We start from the raw sequence: 18,841 nt of genomic DNA, 5'->3' as shown, positions 1-18,841 counted from the left end.
CAATCAATTGTGAAACACAATTGTACGTTTCAATTGTACAAACACACAACCGTATGTTTCACAATTTTCATAATTAAAACGTTAGGGAAAAGGGACAAACTCAAAAAGCATGTTACAAAGCAGTTTAAAAGTTCAGAAAGCCTATAAGAGAACAATTAAACAAAAACAAACAACATAAACTAGAAGGATATATATTTTTATAATGTTAAGAAAGATGTTTTCTACCAACTCTCGTAAAAGCGGGCATTTCTTTCTCGTTCAGGGTAACCGGGAGACCTGTGCGCTTCCAAGGAGTCGCCGTACAGCCTCTTCTCTCTCCCACCCAAGCTTGTCCTCACTGTGACAGCCTGGAATCTGACTCAGTGTGTTCCCGTCTCTTCTGCAGCTTGACTGTGCAAGGGACCAAATCAACCCGAACGTTACCTTGAATCCTCACAGAGGTCGAGAACTCTGGGGACGGGCACTCCAGCGTCTGCCAGGGCTTTCATTATCCTGCCAGGACAAAGGGAGACGAGCGTCACTGCGGGGTGGACTGGTGAGACTTCCCTTCTCCTTCTTTTCTTAGTTAACCGATTCTTAGAGACAGAGAGGAAAATGTAGACTTGCTGCCCCACTTACATACTCATTCATTGGATGCTTCTTGCACGTGCCCTGACCAGGGATCGAACCCATAACCTTGGTGTCTCGGGATGACGCTCTAACTAACTGAGCTACATGGCCAGGACTGATGATGAGGCTTTCTTATCATTGTTTTTCTGATTTAAAAATTAGTACGTGCAGAAATTAAAATGTAATTCTAAAAAATATTCAATTGACCCAAAAGCAGACAGGAAGAAAAAATGGATGAAACAAACAAAAAAGAAATAGTGAAATTATAGATTACCATCAAACATCTCAATAGTTATATTAAATTGAATACACTAAACATTCCAATTAGAAGACAGAAATTGTCACACTGGATAGAAAAGCATGCTCTAACTATGTGCTGTTCATAAGAGACATACTTTAACTATAAAAACAAAGACAGAAAAAAAGGTAAGTAAGAGAAAACGGACGGAAAGGGAAGTACCATGCAATCGGTAAGCATAAGAAAGCTGGTGTAAATACATTCATAATCAGGAAGAAGGCCCAAGTATTTGGAAATTAAGTAATATTTTCATATTAGCCATGGGCCAAAGAAGGACTCAAGAGAAATTAAGAAATATTTAAAAACTCTAATATTTATTAAGCTAAATTCATAGTCAAAAACCTTTTCTTAAAGAAAACTCCAGGCCCCAGTGGCTTTACTGGTAAATTCTCTGAAACATGTAAGGATGAAACTTTTAAAATTTTTAAACAGAAAAATAATCTAATCACCAGCAACTGGCTTCTTCTTTTGATTGCCTGGTTTCCTTTCACCACATCACCATTCTGACCGTAAGACTAGATTCTCCTTTGGGGAACAGGTGTCCCCCACTGTAGGTCCTCCTGGTTTGGGGGGACCGGTTGACCCAACCCCTGGTTCCAGGAGTGGGCATAAAACCCAGAGATGGCCAGTCTGAGCAGAGCATCCTCCTGACTGCAGAGACCGGTTTGTGCAGGGCCAAACCTGTGACCCATACTGGGCTAATGGGTCAGTCTCAGAGGGCATGCTGGAAAGATCCTGGTTGCCTAGGAAAGTTAAGAGATGGAGAGAGAGAATGAATGGGTCCTGGTGGCATTATCTGGACCCCTGGATCCAGCCACGCCTGCAAGATTTAAATGATAAAGCCAATAAATTTTACCACCTTCCCTTCTTATTTTTATGCTTAAGTCAGTAGGTGGGCTTCTGTCACATGCAACTGAAGAATACTACTGACACGCTACCCAGACATGACCGGGCAAACACTGCGGTTTGTTCCTTTACTTAATTTTTGTTTCCATGCAAAAGTCTTAAAAAAGTAGTTAAGATAATACTCTATATATGGCTTGTATCTGTTTTTATTACATTAAAATTTCACCACACACACTTTTATGTTATTACAGGCATACTTTTATTGGCTGCAATGATAGTATTAAGGCTGGGCTATGGAATCCCACTGCCCATGGGCATTAAGCCACACCCCATCACTCACACACCTCTTTAAGCCCCTCTCTCCTCATCTGTAAAGTGCGGGTCATAGTAGTAGCATATCATGGACCTGTGAAAATGCTTCGAGTTAACAATGCAAAGCATTTATTATACTGTGTGCCCAGCACACAGTGACACTCAGTAAATGTTAGCTAGTACTATTATTGTCGTTGCCACTGGTAGATCTCCCAAGGTTTACATAAACACTTCCCAATTATTGTAATGTTAGGGTGTTTCCAATTTTTTACTATAAACAACACTGTGGTGAGCATATTCATGCATACAGCTCTTCTCCCCTCTTTAGAATTATTTTTTAAAAAGAGACCTCCTAACTGGAATTATTAGGTCTGAAAGTATGACTACTCTGAGGTTTTTAATAAATTGTGCCACACTGTTTTCCAAAACAGTTGTTCAAATTTGCATTTGGCATTTTATAAGCAGATACCATATTAGGTTTCACTTTCAAATGCACACTTTATTCCTTTACTGACAGGGAAATGCTGTGCGTTCCAGGAGTTGTGGAATGTCACTCAGCACTCCAGAATGCCTGTGCCTCTGGGAATGATTAGAGGAGGCTCGCAGGCCGGATGCATGAGGCGGAGCGGTGGTTTTATATTTTAGGGCCTCTCTTCTATAAATACACACCGCTTCTGCGTGACACATACACAAATGCTCAGAAAAAGCTGTAGGTTTTCTCTTCTGTCGAACCCCTGAGGCTTCACAATTGTCAGTCATCAGCCCCTGCAACATTTGCAGAAGTCGGATTTCAAGAAATCAAAAAGCCCGGAGCAGAGACAGTAAACAGAAAGAACGAGAAGGGCCCTGGGGCCAAAATCGCACTGTCCTCCCTACCATCCACAGCTTTAGAGCAAGGTAGCCCAGGAGGAGCAGGAGGAGCAGGAGGAGGAAGTCCTCCAGGAATGCAGGCCCCACCCTGGAGCCCATGCATTTCTCCAGAACTCGTTCTCCAAGAGATTCACAGGTAGTTTTGTTTAAATCTACTATGTTTACATTTTCCTGTTTGCAAAGCAAGCGATTTTATTTGGGATGAGTTGTAACACCTTTATTCTTTTAAACATTCTATTATGGAACATTTCAAACATACGTAAGTAGAGACATTTGTATTAGAAAGCCCCATGTATTCATCACCCATTCACGGCCACAACTGTTGGGCTGTAGCCCCGTCAATATATTGATTCTGCCCTGACCCACATGGCTCAGTTGGCTGAGCATCGTCCTGTGGAGAGAAAGGTCGCTGGTTTGATTCCTGGTCAAGGGTTGTGGGTTCAATCCCTGGTTGGGGCATGTGTGAGAGGCAACCAATCAATGTTTCTTTCCCTCTCTCCCTCCCTCCCTTCCCCTCCCTAAAAATAAATAAAATATTTTAAAAATACATATTGATTTTAAGACTTAAGGTCTTAGAGTCTTTAAGACTGAAGGGTAAGACTAAAGAGTATCTTAATAATGCCTTTTTTCATCTAGAAATTCTAAAAATGTCTAGTCTCCCACAGGTTTTGGTATAGAAAACAAACTTATCAATAAAATTAGTTTACATGTTCTTACTTGAAGTACCTTTGGAGAGTCACACGTGTAGTTTTAAATGTCTCGAGGCATTTAATGGAGCACTGACTTGCCAGCTCAGGGGCCGAGCCCCAGAGGCCGAGTGGGCGAGGGTGCCCCGGGCCCTGAGAGCTCACCTGAATTCCCTCTCCACCGTGTGGGTAGACGGAGGCAGTGCGCCCAGAGCCCCGGGAGCTCACCTGAATTCCCTCCCCACCGTGTGGGCAGACAGAGGCAGTGTCCCCGGGGGTTCCTTCCTCAGGACCAGCTGCCGGCCGGCCAGCCTGAGGTAGTAAGTTGGGTTTGACTGCCCGTGGTCAAACTGAAGGAGCTCCAATGGGCCTGCAAGTTGGAAAATAAAGAAAGCTCAAACCCACTCTGAAGGACAGACCTGGAGAGACATTCTTTTTTCCCAGCGAGTTCAGTGTTTGGGGTACACTGTGTAGGAATGGCACCACGCTCCACCAGCTTGGTCCAGAGTCACGTGCCACTCCACTGCGGCAAGGCCACTGGATTTACACCACAATGATACTCCCACTTGTATGGTGTCCGATTTTGCCCTTCCCGCCAACTCCTAGTCTCTGAAGAGGCGCTTCTGAGTTTTGTTTGTCCACCACAAGCACAGTCATGGCAACCCATCTTGCTAACCGGAACGCTTTAAGCCCGAGGATGAACAGTTCCCTTGTGCGTCCCTCGGCCCGAGCTCAGCCAAACCGCGCCTGACGCCGGGGTGACAGCTGAAAGGAGCGAGCAGCGGCCTACCGCCTGAGCCAAAGCTGCTTTCCTGAGATGCGGTTTCCCACCCCAGCAGGCCGAACTCTTCGTCTCTCTTGCAGACACATCCTAATTAGCCCTCAGCTTCATAACAAGGCTGAACTCTGGACACAGATTTGTTTCATTTGATCAGAAGAGCCAGCCATGGTGGTTTGCCCGACTTATCCGGCTCGGTCGGAAGGGGCCCCTCCACCTATGGCCACACCACCCTGAACACGCCGGCTCTCATCTGATCTCAGAGGCTCGGCAGGGTCAGGCCTGGTGAGCACTTGGGGGGAGCAAGGGCCCCCCCACCTGCAGAGGCCCTGAGAACGCGCCAGTCACTGGGACACATTGTAGCGTGAAGACCAGCCGGGTGAGGCGAACCTTTGTCACCAGGTAGAAATGTCTTCAGAAGCTCACGAGGCCCCTGTCTTTCTGAGGGTGGAACGTGAAGAAGGTGGGACTTCTGAAGAGGTGCAGACAACCTGTCACATTTTACATTATGTAACTTCTCAGTCACCTTTACAAACACGCTGTCACCTCGAGAAAAAACCCCCAGAACCCTCCAGCCCCCCTGGGCACATTCTGCAGCCCCCGTCCCTCTCCTCCCTGACAGCTGTTCGCAGGCCTCGCTGCGCGCTCAGGCGGGCAGGCGCATTCGGAGGGTGCGTGGAAACGGAGGCGGTGGTTGCTTCCCCCCAAGCAGACCTGAAGGCGGCACGGAGACCCGCGGGCTCAGGGGCCGTTCTCCTCACCAGGCTGCCTCTTGGGCTCCGGCACATTGCACTCCGGTTGCTTTGCAAGTGAGAACCAGCCCGAAGGCCTGACCTTGGAAGGAGTTAACCAAAATACAAGAACTCAAATACCTGTGGTTTGGGTCCCCAGCACGTCCTTGAGGTACTTCTCCAAGGAATCTTTGGGAATTTCCATTGCGTTTCTCACAGGGCGAGTGTTTGGAACAACTGTTCTCAAGGTAAAGCCCAAGAGAGTCTCTAATTCCTTTACTGCAGCCTCTGGGTCATGAACCTGGTTTCAAAGAAAATATTGAACAGGCTACCAGTCATCCTCGACCTTTCCTCCTGTCTGTTCTCTCAAATGGGAACACCCAAGAACTCAGTCGTCTGGGCTAGGACTCTGAAGTCAGGATATTCAGTTAATGAGGAAGCCATCGAACGGGTTTCCTCTTCCCATTTAATTCCAAAACACATTAAACCTTCTGTCTGCAGGGCAGCTCCGGGTAAGAGTCCAAGACCCTCCCTTGTACCAGGAGGGAAGAAGACTGTGCTGCAGCGTCCACTCTGTCTCTGTGAGCCTGCCAGCTTCGAAAGGAAAACTCAGTGGTGGGAAGCTGGAGCGAGAACCCCCCTCCCCAGCCTTCAGGAGCCTTTCGGCCACACCCTGGGCCAGACTGTGGGGCCAGTGGCTGCTGGCTCCCCACCCAGAAGGGCGTCGGCAGGACAGCCCGTGACTGCCATCCCAAACGTCTGCAGCCTGCCGCTCGCCTGCTGCGTACCTCTCCTCAAACCGCCTCCTCAGTACACGTCTGTCTTACTCCCCATTAGAAATGCAAGCAGCCAGCCACACGGATTGCAGAATTAAAAAACAAACAGGCTCCGGCAACACGGGGAAACCACTCCAGACAGCCACCACGATGAATGTCAGAGGACAGCATGGAGATGCTCGCACGAGTGCGGGGGCAGTGACCCTCACCTTGATGGTGTGCATGCCCAGGCCGGCAGCTGCTTTGACATTCTCCTCAAGGTCATCGAGAAAGATGGACTCAGAAGGCTGCAGGCCGAGCCGCTCCAAGCACAGCTGGTATATCCTGGGGTCCGGCTTGCAGACACCTTCCAGACAGGACTCCACGACCTGGGGGCGGGGCGGGAATGAGAGAGAAAGGGCCCTGAAAGCGGTGCTCCCCCCCGCCCCCACACACACACGCTGCTGTATTTTTTTAAAGAACAGAGGGAAGACAGCTGAGATTTGTTAAAACAAGTAACTTGAGACTATTTTGATAGAAAATGCCATTGCTTTTTAAAATAGAGTGATTTGAACGTTTTGGATTAAACCTGGGGGCCGACTCAGAAAACTGAAGCTCTGGTTCAGACACAGTGACCTCGTGCAGACAGCGGAGCCGCGACGGGCCTCAGTTTCACCATCAGTGAAGTGGGAGAACTGACAGCCATCTCACCTGTCCTAGCGGCTGTTGCGAAACTTAAGGAAACTTGAATGAGCTCCAAAATGACAAAGCATTTTGCTAATGTTAGATATTGTGCCTACGCTGAGCAGAAGGAAAGTTGTACGTTTCAGTTTTGGGGAAAGTATTTCACCATTTTTCCAGAAAGAAGGCACTGTTTACTGTTGCAAAAGACCCAGGCCTTTAATGTCCACACTTCAGAAGGTAAAAAACAGCCACACTCAATTTATACGGATAAATCCCACAGGAGGGCTAACACCAGAGAGACCGTTGGTGGCAAAGGCACTTGCTTTCTTGTAAAGAGCCTCCCGCATCCTGACAGCCTCGCTTCAGTTGTGTATCTAACCTGGGACCAGTGTGGCTGCTGAGGGTTCAGGAGACCCCGGAAAAAGCCGTCTCAGTGTCAGGCTCTCTCTGACCCAGCACCCTGCTGGGAGTCCCCTTACACTGTCCCCAGGGCTGAATCTCCTACAAAATGGGCCTCAGATGGCCACAGAGGCCTACCACCAATAGCCTCTGGCCTGCCCTAAGAATAGAAATAAATCCCTGACTCACTTCCGGAATGACCCACACTCTCCAAGTCCAAGGACACAAACCCGAGGACCCCTCCCTCTGCTCCACAGTGGCATTACTGAAGGTTGGCCGAGAACTACCCTTTCTGGTAAATAAATGTCCTGCGTAAACGGGACCTCTCTTCCTGGTCCCCTAAGGACCTGAATGAGCTAAAAGGACAAAGAAGCCCCTTCTCAAGAAAACGTCAGTCGTAGGCAGCAGGGACACCAGGTGTTTCACACACCAATCAACGCATCACGCTGCAGGGAAGCCACACAGCGGTGCTGGCTGAGACAGGAGAAGAGAGGGCCCAGGGCCCAGGGCAACGGGGCCGAGTGCGGACAAGCAGACATCTCTTCTCACGCGTAGTTCCGTTCGGGGCAAAGCAAAGCAATTCTTAAGATTGATGAAATCCCTCCCCTTCTCTTTCTGTTCTACCTCACAGGATGAACAAGTTCTGATTTGTTTTGCAACAATGTGAATACACTGAACACTACTGAACTACACAGTTAAAAATAGTTAAGATGGTGAACTTTATGTAATGTGTTCTTTTACAATAAGAAGTAATGTAGAAAATTAGATGACATTTTAAAAATATTTTTATTGACCTTTGTCTTTTTAGAGAGAGAGGAAGCAGGGAGGGAGAGAAGCAAAGATACGAGAGAAGCATCAAACAGCTGCCTCCCATATGCGACCAAACACGCCATCCGGGCGAGCCCACAGCCCAGGGGCCCACATGTACTCCTAGGTATGAGCCCTGAACAGGAGTCGAATCCACGACCTTTCGCACAACACTCCAACCAACCGAGCCACGTCGGCCAGAGCTAGAGGACATTTTTTTTTTTTCAAAAGTCACATGCATCTCAGCAGAGACACGTTCCTATAACATTGGTTGAAGAGGTCAGGAACAGCCTCCAGCGTCGACAGACATCATAGAGAGGTTACCCTATCTCTTTACCTCTATCAAAAAAATTTCTCCTGCCTTATAGCTTTGGAGAACAAACACCTAAATCCTTGTTCTTGAGGACATGGGTTTTCAAAACTCCAGGTGTCCTACAGACCTGCAATATGAAAACCGGCCAAAAAGCAGCTGGGAAGCACACGCCAGGGGGCCTGTGAGGTCTGAACAAACAGGTCCACTGTTTTAAGTTAGTTCACAGATCTTTCAAATTGTAGTTTCCAGTGGAAGAGCCCAATGTGAGCCTGGCCAACTTAACTTGTCCAGATGCAGGTACCATCCCTGTAGCCACACTTGGTGGAACGAATCTCTGTGCTGAGGACTTACTGTGTGCCAGGCACTGTGCCAAGTGCTTTGCATACATTATCTCCTATGATCTGCACCGCTACCCTACCACAAAGAAATTGCTCTTCCTACATTACAGGTGAGAAAACTGAGGTGCAGTTTTCTGAGAAATCTGAGGCTGGCAGAGACAGGGCTGGATTCTGGACGAGGTCCCTGAGCACTCACAGGGGACGGAGCTCGGAGGGGGGCTGAACTGTGGACGAGTGGGGAAACCAGCAGTTAAAGCAGGTGAGGAGCCAGGCGAAGTGTCCAGAGGGCAGAGAGCCCTGCCAGCCCTCTTCCAAGGAGGGGGAGGGGGTAGAGGGTGGAAGCGGCATTAGGTGGGGAGGTTCATTTCCAACACGTGTGTTCTGAATTTCTGCCCGTCAATTCGACTGGATTGTATGTTCTAAAATAGCACGATCCAACAGAACTTTCCACACGGATGGAAATGCTGTCTCTCCAGTATAGTAACCACTGGCCTCAGGTGGTGACCGAGCACTTGAAATGCAGTGTGTATTCCAGAGGGTGGGGATGGTAGCTATCAGGTTGAGCACAGTGTCCCTTCACGCACAGCCAGTGCCCGGCACATAGTAACTGCTCAGTAAGAATCGGTTTTCAGTTTAAGCAATTCATCTATCAATAATTTATATCCATCCCAAGATAACGACCTATCTTCTCTCAGGGAGATGGGATCCTTCATAGACGTAACCTCCTGGCACTGCGACAGTCTAGGGCTGCGTGCACTGTGTATCACAGCACCAACTAGCCATGTGGGATTATTTACATTAAAACTAATTAAGAGGAAATACACTTCAGTTCCTTGGTGACGCTGGCCACATTGCAAGTGCTTAGTATCCATATGTGACCAGCAGCGCCATGCGGACATCCCTCTTACTGGAGTCGGCTGCACTGGACGGCGCCGGTCCGAGAACCGGTGCCACAGAAACGCAGGGCAACATGGTTGGTCTTTGAAAGGAAAGGTCAAAGGGCGCATTAAGAGGCTGACGGAGGTGTGAGTCACGTGACGACTACGGTTCATACCCAGAGTGTAAGGAAGTCTCTAAAGCTGAGGCTTCACCCACTTACCAAATCCCATAAACGTGTGACTTTGCCAAGAACTCAGTGATAATTTAGAAGTCCTCTTTTCAACCTGCTGTGTCTCGGCCTAACTTGGTCAAGTGTCTGAATAAAATTACCCACCACTCGAGTCCTGCTACGAGGCAGCGGTAAACCTTGCGTCCTGCAGCAAGAACAGACTGTTTCGATTATGGTTTTGGATCACTTCAGACTTACCACATCAAACTGCTTCCGGTCCAGGGGCAAAAAGCTCTGGCCATCGGAAAGATAGAAATTATTGCTCAAGACTGCAGTCTTAAGTCCTTTCGCCCGGATTTGAGTTATGGCCTCAGTCATCACTGGGAACGGCTTCGCCACTTGCTCACTGGTCAGCAGAGAGAAAAAGGAGCCCACGGGCACACAGGTCTCTGACTGAGAACGGGGGAGGGAGGGGAGAGCAAGCGAGCATTCAGAGTAAAATCACCAGCAGAGGAAAAGACTCAGACATAGTCCCAGCTTCCTGCCGCTACCTGGCGTAAAAGTGGGGCCTTTGGCTTGCTGCCTAAAGGAATCCTCTCCCTCAGCCACCTGCAGAGCTTTGCACATAAGATGACAAAAAAGTGACCTAGAATTGGAGTTACCATGGCTAGGGAATGGAGCTCTTTATGTTAGTATTCCAGTTAAAGGAGTTCCTTATTTCACTCATGGGTTGTCAGTTTTAAAAAGTAGCAGGATACCAAAAGAGGATACATTAAACTCTAAAGGTGTATTAACTGGATGTAACTGAATTTTTAGTGATTCAGAAGACATTTAGTGGTTTTGTGTTGCCTCAGCATCACAGTTATGAACTTCAGTTTCTGATCAATTTTTTTTAATTCAATCTGTGTGGGATTTGAAAACTCTTATCATGCTTTAAAATCTGCAAAGGCAAGGCTACTATTTTATACACGCATTTTATAATACCTTCAATGAAATACAATTCACATACCATACAACTCACCCATTTAAACTCATCCAATGGCTTTTAATATACTCACAAAGTTGTACAACCATCACCACAATCATATTTAGAACATTGTCATCACCCCAAAATGAAACCCCTCACCCATCAGCAGTCCCTCCCCATCCCCTCCCCCACACTCCCAATACTCCCAGTCCAAGCAAACCACTAATCCACTGTCTGTGTCTTACTGATGCACCTCTTTGGGGCAGTTCATATAAATGGAATCACACAGTCTATGGTCTTTTTTGACTGGCTTTGTTTTGACTTAGCATCGTGTTTTCAAAGGTATACATATGTACATATGTACAATCATGGTAGAATACACATAACACAAGCTTGACCGTTTTAACCATGTCATGTGTACGGTTGAGTGTCACTGAGGGCAGTCATTGTTGTGCGGCCATCTCTACCGTCCATCCACAGGGCTTTATTCACTGTGTTCTCATTACACTTTAGCAGCTACTATGGAGGTCACATGAGTTCATATGAAGGCCTTAGAAAAACACACAGTGTGGAGAAAAGGCTCAACATCGTGATTGCTTAAGTAAGATTTCCGATCAAAGCTGTCGTGCAGACAGCTCCTGTTTCAGACGAACAATAGCTGATGGGAGGCTTAGTAACGGAATATTTTTACTTGTTCATATGTGCAGCTGAAGTTGGGTGCCTGGGGATGGAAGAAATAGCTTAAAATGTATAATGATTAGATTTTCACTTCTTTATTTGCAGTTTAATAAATATGGATGAGTGTTAGGCAAGAAGAATTATGGAAATTCAAATATGTTTATCACTCACAGTTTCAGAGTAGAGTCTCCCAAATTCTGGTAAGAAAGTCTCTACTGTCATCTCTCCTCGCATAAATCTCATCCAGAGCCCGTTCTCACCGCCTGAGACGAAGGTCTTCAATATAGTTCCGGAAGGGATGTGATTCTGTTCCTCCCATTCTACAGGAAGTAAGATATGCAATAGGTGAAACCCGTGAACAAACGGCTACAGTTTAGGGAGTCGGGGGCATCGCTGCGGTGCCAGGCGGGCTCTGCTGAGAGCTGGGAGGAACTCGGGAAACGCAGATCTCGGCCTCCGACCTGCGGGGGAGCAGCAGTGCTCCTCTGTGTGCCTGAGGGGACACCACCGTCAGCCTCTTGTCCTGACCGCCTGCCTGAGATGACACTGGACGCCGCATTGTACACGCTCTTCCCGGGTTTCTCATTAGCTGGCTCAGACGTATTAGGTCACGCACACCGTCCTGGCCACACAGGAAGGAAGGGCATGTGATGATGAGCCAGATTCTGATAGCACTCCGAAACTAGCCCTCCATTTGGTAAACCGTAGTAATCCCTGACGGCTGTGTAGCAGGAAACCTTCAGTTGAGGGATGCCGTCTTTGTGGAACAAGGGAGAAAATGCCTCTCCTCAAAGAGCTAAGGCAGTGGGTGGACCGGCATTCGTATATCCTGGGAACATCTGGACTGGGCTTGCTGTGTCTTGCACCGAGTTGCTTTTTTTCTATATGCAGCTGCTATGGGGCAAATGTAACATTCATAATTATATCTAAGACGTAACATAACTTACACATATCTTTTGTTTTGATCAAGTAGTGACTACACATCAAAAATGTTTCAGACAAGATAGAGAGGCATAAAAAGAAACTCAAATGACAAGCAATCCCCTTCTTAGAAATAACCAACGTTACCAATTTGGAATGTGTCTTCTGAGGACAGCAAGGCTCTTCAAACCCATTCCAAATAGGAATACTTCTTTAATTTTAGAACGAAAGGGTACAGCATCTCCCAAGGTCTCGGAGGTGGCAAGCACCTAAGGAAGCTGGCGCGCCCCCGTGCTGCGGGCGGGAGTGTGGACGAGCACAGCCTCAGTGGAGAGCACAGCTTTAAATGCACACGCATCTGATGTAGTGATTCCACCTCTAAGAGCTTCTCCCACACAAACACTTACAAGAGTAAGCAAAGGTTATGCACGGGATGTGTGCGCAGAATTGCCCGTAATAAAAAGAACTAGAGCCCTGACCAGTATGGCTCGGTTGGTTGGGCATCGTCCCACAGAGCGAAAGGTCGCCGGTTCGCTGGGGTGCATACAAGAGGCAACCGATCAATGTTTCTCACCCTCTCCTCCTCTCTTCCTTCCCCTATCTCTAAAAATAAATAAGTAAAATATTTTAAAAAGAGCTAGAAACATAAATATATTAATAAAGAGCTGGTTAAATCAACTATGGTAGATCCATCTAATGAAATCCCACACAGATGTTAAGATGTATAAACTAGACCGCAGGTCAGCAAAATGTGGCGTAGGGGCCACATCTGTCTCCCATCTGCCTTTGCAGAAAAAGTTTTGTCGGAGCACAACCACGCCTGTTCCTTCACTGTTGTCTGTCGCTGCTTGCTCCCCGCAGCAGTAGAGCTGGAGAGCTGTGGCAGAGCCACGGGGCTCGCAAAGCCTGCCAGGCCCTTATTGAAAGGGTTTGCTGACCCCTGAACTGCACCCGTGCCTAGTGGTGTGAAAAAGGTGCCGAGGTAATCTACCGAGTCCGAAAAGGAAAGATGTGGAAACGTTTGTGGAGTGTGATCCAAGCTGGAATTTGTGTATACACGTCACACACATATACATAGACACACTCTCATGTGTGTGTATACATACTTAGTTACACACATATACATATATGTAGTTTTTTTGAAGGATAAAGAAGAAGCTTTTCACAATGAAAACCAGTGAAGGCTGGAACCACCAGGGAGAGGTGGAGGTGGCCACAGGACATTCACCTTTGCATGTGACACAGTTTTTGGCACTCACTAAGAGACAGGGACATAAAGGGGTCGAGGCAGTAGGAGTGGAGAGAAGCAAATGGGTTCTCAAGATATTCTAGAGAAAGTCAAGAAGATTCCTGCCCTGTCACCTTTACGTTCTCTGTCTGCCAGGCAGGAAGGCTTGGGGTGGGGCAGTACGGGGACTCCTGGGGGGGTTTGGAAGAGCCCTCTGGTAAAAGCGAGGGAAATATGAGTAGGGAAATAGAGAAGCTGAGAGCCCAGCTACTCCTGGAACAACAACAACAACAACAAATAGCTCACTTGGCCAGTTTGCACAGCCGGGTAATTTTTTACCCAGGAGCACAGAAAACCTGCACTTGAGTTAACTTAGCATGGAGAATTGCCCAACCAGCCGCCACAGCAGGTCAAAAGGAGAGGGACAGCTGTTTGGCCCTTTTTCCTTCCTGCTGGCTGGAATGAGAATGTAATGGCAGCAGGTGAAGCAGCCAAGGCGGAACTCACAGCAGAGCAACACAGCGGGAACAGCCCGAGTCCTGAAGTCACAGAGCTGCGCCCTAGTCCATACCTGGGCTTTCTGTGCACAAGAAATGAACCTCACCTTGTTTCCGTCACTGTTTTGTTAGGTTGTCTGACGCCTAGAGCCAAAACTAGTCCAAGTGAAGTCAGTTAACCGAAGCAGGAAAAAGGGTAAAACCAGGAGGGGCTGACAAAGACAGGGTCAGAGACTGGAGGTTTGCTCTCGCGGGTTTAGCGGGAGGTTGGTGGAAGAGGGAAGGCTGTGGTCAAAGGGCGGGGTTTCAGCATTCAAGACCGCAGACGGACTTGGCCCAGTTCTCAGGGAAAGGCGGTTAAACCCTACGCATAACAATGGCACCTCAACACGTACTGGGAATTTTAGGTGAGCTGAACACTCGCTGTGGGCCACCTCATTTCACTCTCCTCACGCCCCAAAGATGTGGGTACTATTATTGGCCCTGACTTAATGATGAGGAGGGTAAGACTCAGAGAAGTTGAATAATTTGCCCAACATCATCAGCCACTGAATGGTGGCTGGAATCTGATTCAAGAGCCGGAATATTACCCACTGGGACACACTGCCGCCCCACTGTTCCTCTCCATCTCCCCTTACCACCTTCCATTCCTCCCCACCCCCAACCCCATTTCTGAAAGTGAAGTAGAAAGAGCTCACCTGCAACCAGTCTCCCTGGAGAAGGGATGAGAACTCCACCCATGTCAAAAATGACCGCCCTGTAGGGACCGCCTCCGGAATGTGTCCATCGCCAGGCTCCGTGGGGCCCGCACTGGTTGTGTCCCAGGAAGGCTGCCCTCCAAGCCCACTGGAGACGTGAGGACTGGAAAAGCCATCCTATGTGCATCTTGAGGCCAGAGCTGCGTGAGAAGGCACAGAGCAGTCTGCCCTCACCACCTCCAGTCCAGACCTCGGCCCTGGAGCTCAGGGCTGTCGGCTGGACATCCCCACCGATCTCCAGCAGACACTCCAGACCACAGCCAGAACTGAGCTCCGTCTCTGCCCTCCCCGACTGCTCCTTTTCCCCGGGCTCCTTAGCTTGGTAAAGGGCTCCGCCATTCACCTAGCTCCCCATGCTAGAACCCTGTGGAGCTGGCCCCTGCCTTCCCTTAGTCCTCCACCCAGCAACCTCAACTCCAGTTGCTCTGGGCTACCAGTTCCTCCTGAAATCTCCATGACCTCCCTCCACTCTCACTGCCAGCATCTCACCGGCAGATCATTGCAACAGCCCCCGAAATCATCCCCTTGCCTCTTCTCAAACGTCCTTCCCATTTTTTTCTTCCCTCTTCAACCACCGTAATCTCTCAAAAGTGTGAATTCGATCACATCCTAACCTCATTTAAAAACTTTGGTGGCTTCCCAGTGCCCTCAAAATAAACTTCCTTAACCTGACTTAAAAAGCCCTGTAAGATCTGCCTCCCCCAGTTTTTACACATTAACCCGGACGATCCAGACCCACAAATGTGTATGCAGCTTCCTCAAGCAACGTTCTCCTCCTGCTCCCAAGCCTCTCGTATGCTCTTCCCTTGGCCTGGGATGCTCCCTTCCACTGGCTACCTGGCTAATTCCAGGTTGTCCTTCAGGTCATACTTCACCTGTCACTTCCTTCCTCAAACCTGTCTGGCTACCAGAAAGGACCGACGAGGAGTCTCTGCTGTACGTTCCTCAGACGCCCTGTAGTTACCTCCTCCTAGCACTTACGACTCCACCATCACGCCGTCAGCCCTCCTTCAGGTGACTGCAATAGCTTCCTAACTGTTCTCCATCGCCTCTTGCCCAAACTTATTTTCAGAAGGTTCAGAAAAAACAAGCATATACATCACACACACACACACACACACACACACAGATATGTACACCTATGGATACATGCAGAGACAAATCAAATGTGGCAAAACAATTCAGGTGAAAGTTATATGATGAAGCGTATTGAGAGATCTTACACTATTCTTTAAACTTTTCCATAGGTCCGAGATAAAAAGCAGCGGGGTGGGGAGGACAAAATAATTAAAGCAAATTCTATTTGCAGTCAGTTCCTCATGAAAATCTGTTTTTTTATGTGATTTCTGTAGTTGAAAACTTACTGAAAACCAGGTTAGAGTGAAACAGGTTGGTAAGCGAACCTATAAGTTTATGAGAGTCGCGTCAGTGCCACCCTAAGGATGCAATAAACCAAGAATCTAAAGAAAAGATTCTTAAACAGTAAATCTTCAAGACGATGTACTGTGTTTCTCACGTAATTGGAAACTTGCTGAATCGGGGAGTGAATTTTGAAATGAAAAATGTAGAGGCTGATTTGCGTTTTCCGTTTTACTTATGCTCTAATGCCAAGGCCCAAGTTTATAATGGAAGGAGAAATTTATTTATAGGTTCCTAAAAGCACCAACACATTTTGTGTGAGGGCTTAACAGAGATGAAAAGTGTCTCTGGGGCCTGGGGGACTGGCCTTTGTCCTCACTGCCGACGCTGCCCTCCACATACTCCCACTAATGGACGCGTGGGCAAGGCTCCCGTGACTGGCCTGCTTCTTCCTTCCACTTAGAGACGACCGTTCCGTTCTAGCCGCTTCCCAATACTTCCTTCAGAGACAGAAAACGCTGTCATTTCTCGCGTCTCCATGCTACCTGCCACGTCTACTGATGGAACCGCCTAAACTATGCTGGCCTAAGTAGGCACACACATTGAGTTGCACACTAAAAAGATGATTTAGTAAACAGATTGAGTGTTGGCTCTGGAATCAGAGAGGTATTTGGATTCAAATTCTACTTCTGCCACTCAATAAGTGTGAAATCCTAAGCAAGTTACTCACTCTCTCAGAGCCTCAGCCTCCTCCTCTATAAAATGGGAACAATTATTGTACTTTTATTATAATGTAAAAGTCTTTGTTGTGTTTAGTATATGAGGTAAAGTATGTACTCAGGTTAGTACCCAGCACATTATTAAATGTTACCTACTGCTACTATTACATGATGTCCTTGTTACTATTACATGAGTGTTTAGTACATGAGGTAAAGTATGTAAAGTACTCAGGTTAGTACCCAGCACACTATTAAGTGTTATCTACTGCTGTAATATAAAGTGTTCACACGAGTTCCCATGCCATATGCATATACTGTGTGCATACGGCATGCGTACTTGTACGTAAACCAGTGATGGTTAACAAGGGGCAATTTTGACCCCAAGGAGACATTTGGCAATGTCTGGAGACATTTTGATCGTCACCACTTGGGGAGTGCCGCTGGTATCTAGAGGGTCAGGCCAGGGAGGCTGCTGAACGCTTCCTAAAGGATAGGAAACACACACACACCCAGAAGAATGATCAGAACCCAAAATGTCAACAGTGAAAACGTTGAGAAACCCTGATATCAAGTGTATACTGAAACTCATTTCATAGAGCACAGTCACAGCTTACATACACACGTGCATCCCACGTTCATGCTGCGTGTATATATAGTCTATACACCTTCGCATGTCCAGGATGTGCCGTGACACATCTAGATATCACAGCATCACTAGAAGAGCGCACACTGGTCATGTATGTGCCGCTAGGTCCTGACTGTGACTACCTCTATGCTAAAGGCATACGGAAAGAACACTGAATCTCAGAAAAGCTGATGTGTACAGAGTCACGGGCTCTATTCATTTCATTCTCACAGCTGTATGAGAATATTATTCCAATTTTACGTAAAACCTGGACCAAGGTCATATAACGGGTGGCCAAGGATGACTCCATAAGAACAGGAACTGGGTATTTATCTTACTCACCAAGGTATCCCCGCCACCCCCAACAGTGCCCTAGGCTCTCAGTAAACGTTTGTGAAGAGACGGGGCGGGGGGGAGCAGGACCAGGATCTATCGCCAGCACTTTGCGCTCAACCAGCCCCGCGCCCTAGCTTAACGGAGTCGAAATCACTGCAGTCCAGCCCCCACTCATCCTAGGGGCCCTCGGAGAAGCGGATTCACCTAAGTCTCGGCGTACCCCTCTGTGAAGGCGGGCTGACACAAAGCGACCCTGCCTAGACTTACAGCTACGGTCAAACACGACCAAAGGAGGCAACGCGAGTGCCTCCAACAACCTGCAGACCTCGAAGACCTCGCGGAGCGGGGGCTCTCGGCTGAGGGGCGCCGAGGCGACGCCTGCCGGGTCGGTTAACTGGGGCCTGGGCGCAAACCCACCGATCGGCCTCATGTGGGGGGAAACGAGTGCCTGCAACGCCCACGACGTTCCTCCTTCCCAACCTCTTCGCGTTCGCGTCCAGAGGGATCCAGCTCCACGCCGCCACGCCAGCCACGTGCCTGCCACCCCAGCCAATCGCAGCGCGCGCCGGCCCACGCAAGAGGCACCCTGTGACCGGGAGGCGGAAGTGGAGGTTGTTGTGGCTCCGAGGGTCGTGAGAGGAGCTCCTCCGCCGAGGCTGCTGCGGCGGCGCTGAGGCGGTGGCGGCGCTACCCGCGGGCCGCTCGGCCTCCCAGCTCGCCTCCCAGCCTCTCCTGAGCCCGCCGGGGCCCGCGCCGGCCAGCGCCTGCCCTATGAGTGTGTCACTGGTTGTCATCCGACTGGAGCTCGCGGAACACTCGCCCGTCCCCGCCGGCTTCGGCTTCAGCGCCGCGGGTGAGTCCGGCCGCCTTCCCCGTAGCGTGCTTCTGGGCCCCGGGGGTGGGGGTGGGGGTGGGGGGCTGTCCTCCGGAAGAACCGGGCGGGGAAGGGCCGCGCCGGGGCCCCAGCCTCAGGAAGAAGCCGAGAGGGGGCTAGCTCCCCCTCTTTCCATTCTCCGGAGGCCTTCCGGGTCCCTCCCTCCTGCGTCTACCCACGGCAGCGCTGTTTACACCTGGCGCGTCGCGGCTCCGCCCTGGGTGAGAGCCGAGTTCTGTAAGTTGCTTTCCTCCGGGCTCTGCGGGGGCAGGGGCTGGGTTCCCGCCGGCGGCCCCTGGTTTAGCGAGCTCGTTCGTCTTTGAAAAAAAGCACTCATTTAGGCGCCTGTATTATAACAATGGTAATGATGATAACAAACGTTTGTGCACTTCCCATATGCTACCC

General features: G+C 48.9%; 1 protein-coding gene across 1 annotated transcript in view; it reads right to left on the bottom strand.

Annotated features, from left to right (window-relative positions):
* The window catches only part of ACAD10 (acyl-CoA dehydrogenase family member 10), a 43,252-nt gene extending 24,774 nt beyond the window's left edge, over positions 1-18,478 (bottom strand). Inside the window, 8 exon segments of the mRNA XM_036013651.1 lie at positions 424-492; positions 3,850-3,991; positions 5,272-5,431; positions 6,116-6,274; positions 9,733-9,927; positions 11,291-11,439; positions 14,464-14,663; positions 17,980-18,478. Coding sequence (XP_035869544.1) covers positions 424-492; positions 3,850-3,991; positions 5,272-5,431; positions 6,116-6,274; positions 9,733-9,927; positions 11,291-11,439; positions 14,464-14,663; positions 17,980-18,356 — 1,451 coding nt within the window. The 5' untranslated portion in view covers positions 18,357-18,478.
* Between the last annotated feature and the right edge of the window lie 363 nt (positions 18,479-18,841).

This window comes from Phyllostomus discolor, chromosome 13 (genome assembly GCF_004126475.2).
Source record: "Phyllostomus discolor isolate MPI-MPIP mPhyDis1 chromosome 13, mPhyDis1.pri.v3, whole genome shotgun sequence".
Lineage (NCBI taxonomy): Eukaryota > Metazoa > Chordata > Mammalia > Chiroptera > Phyllostomidae > Phyllostomus > Phyllostomus discolor.
The sequence above is the reverse complement of the archived record's forward strand: the minus strand, read 5'-3'. Positions and strand labels throughout refer to the sequence as shown.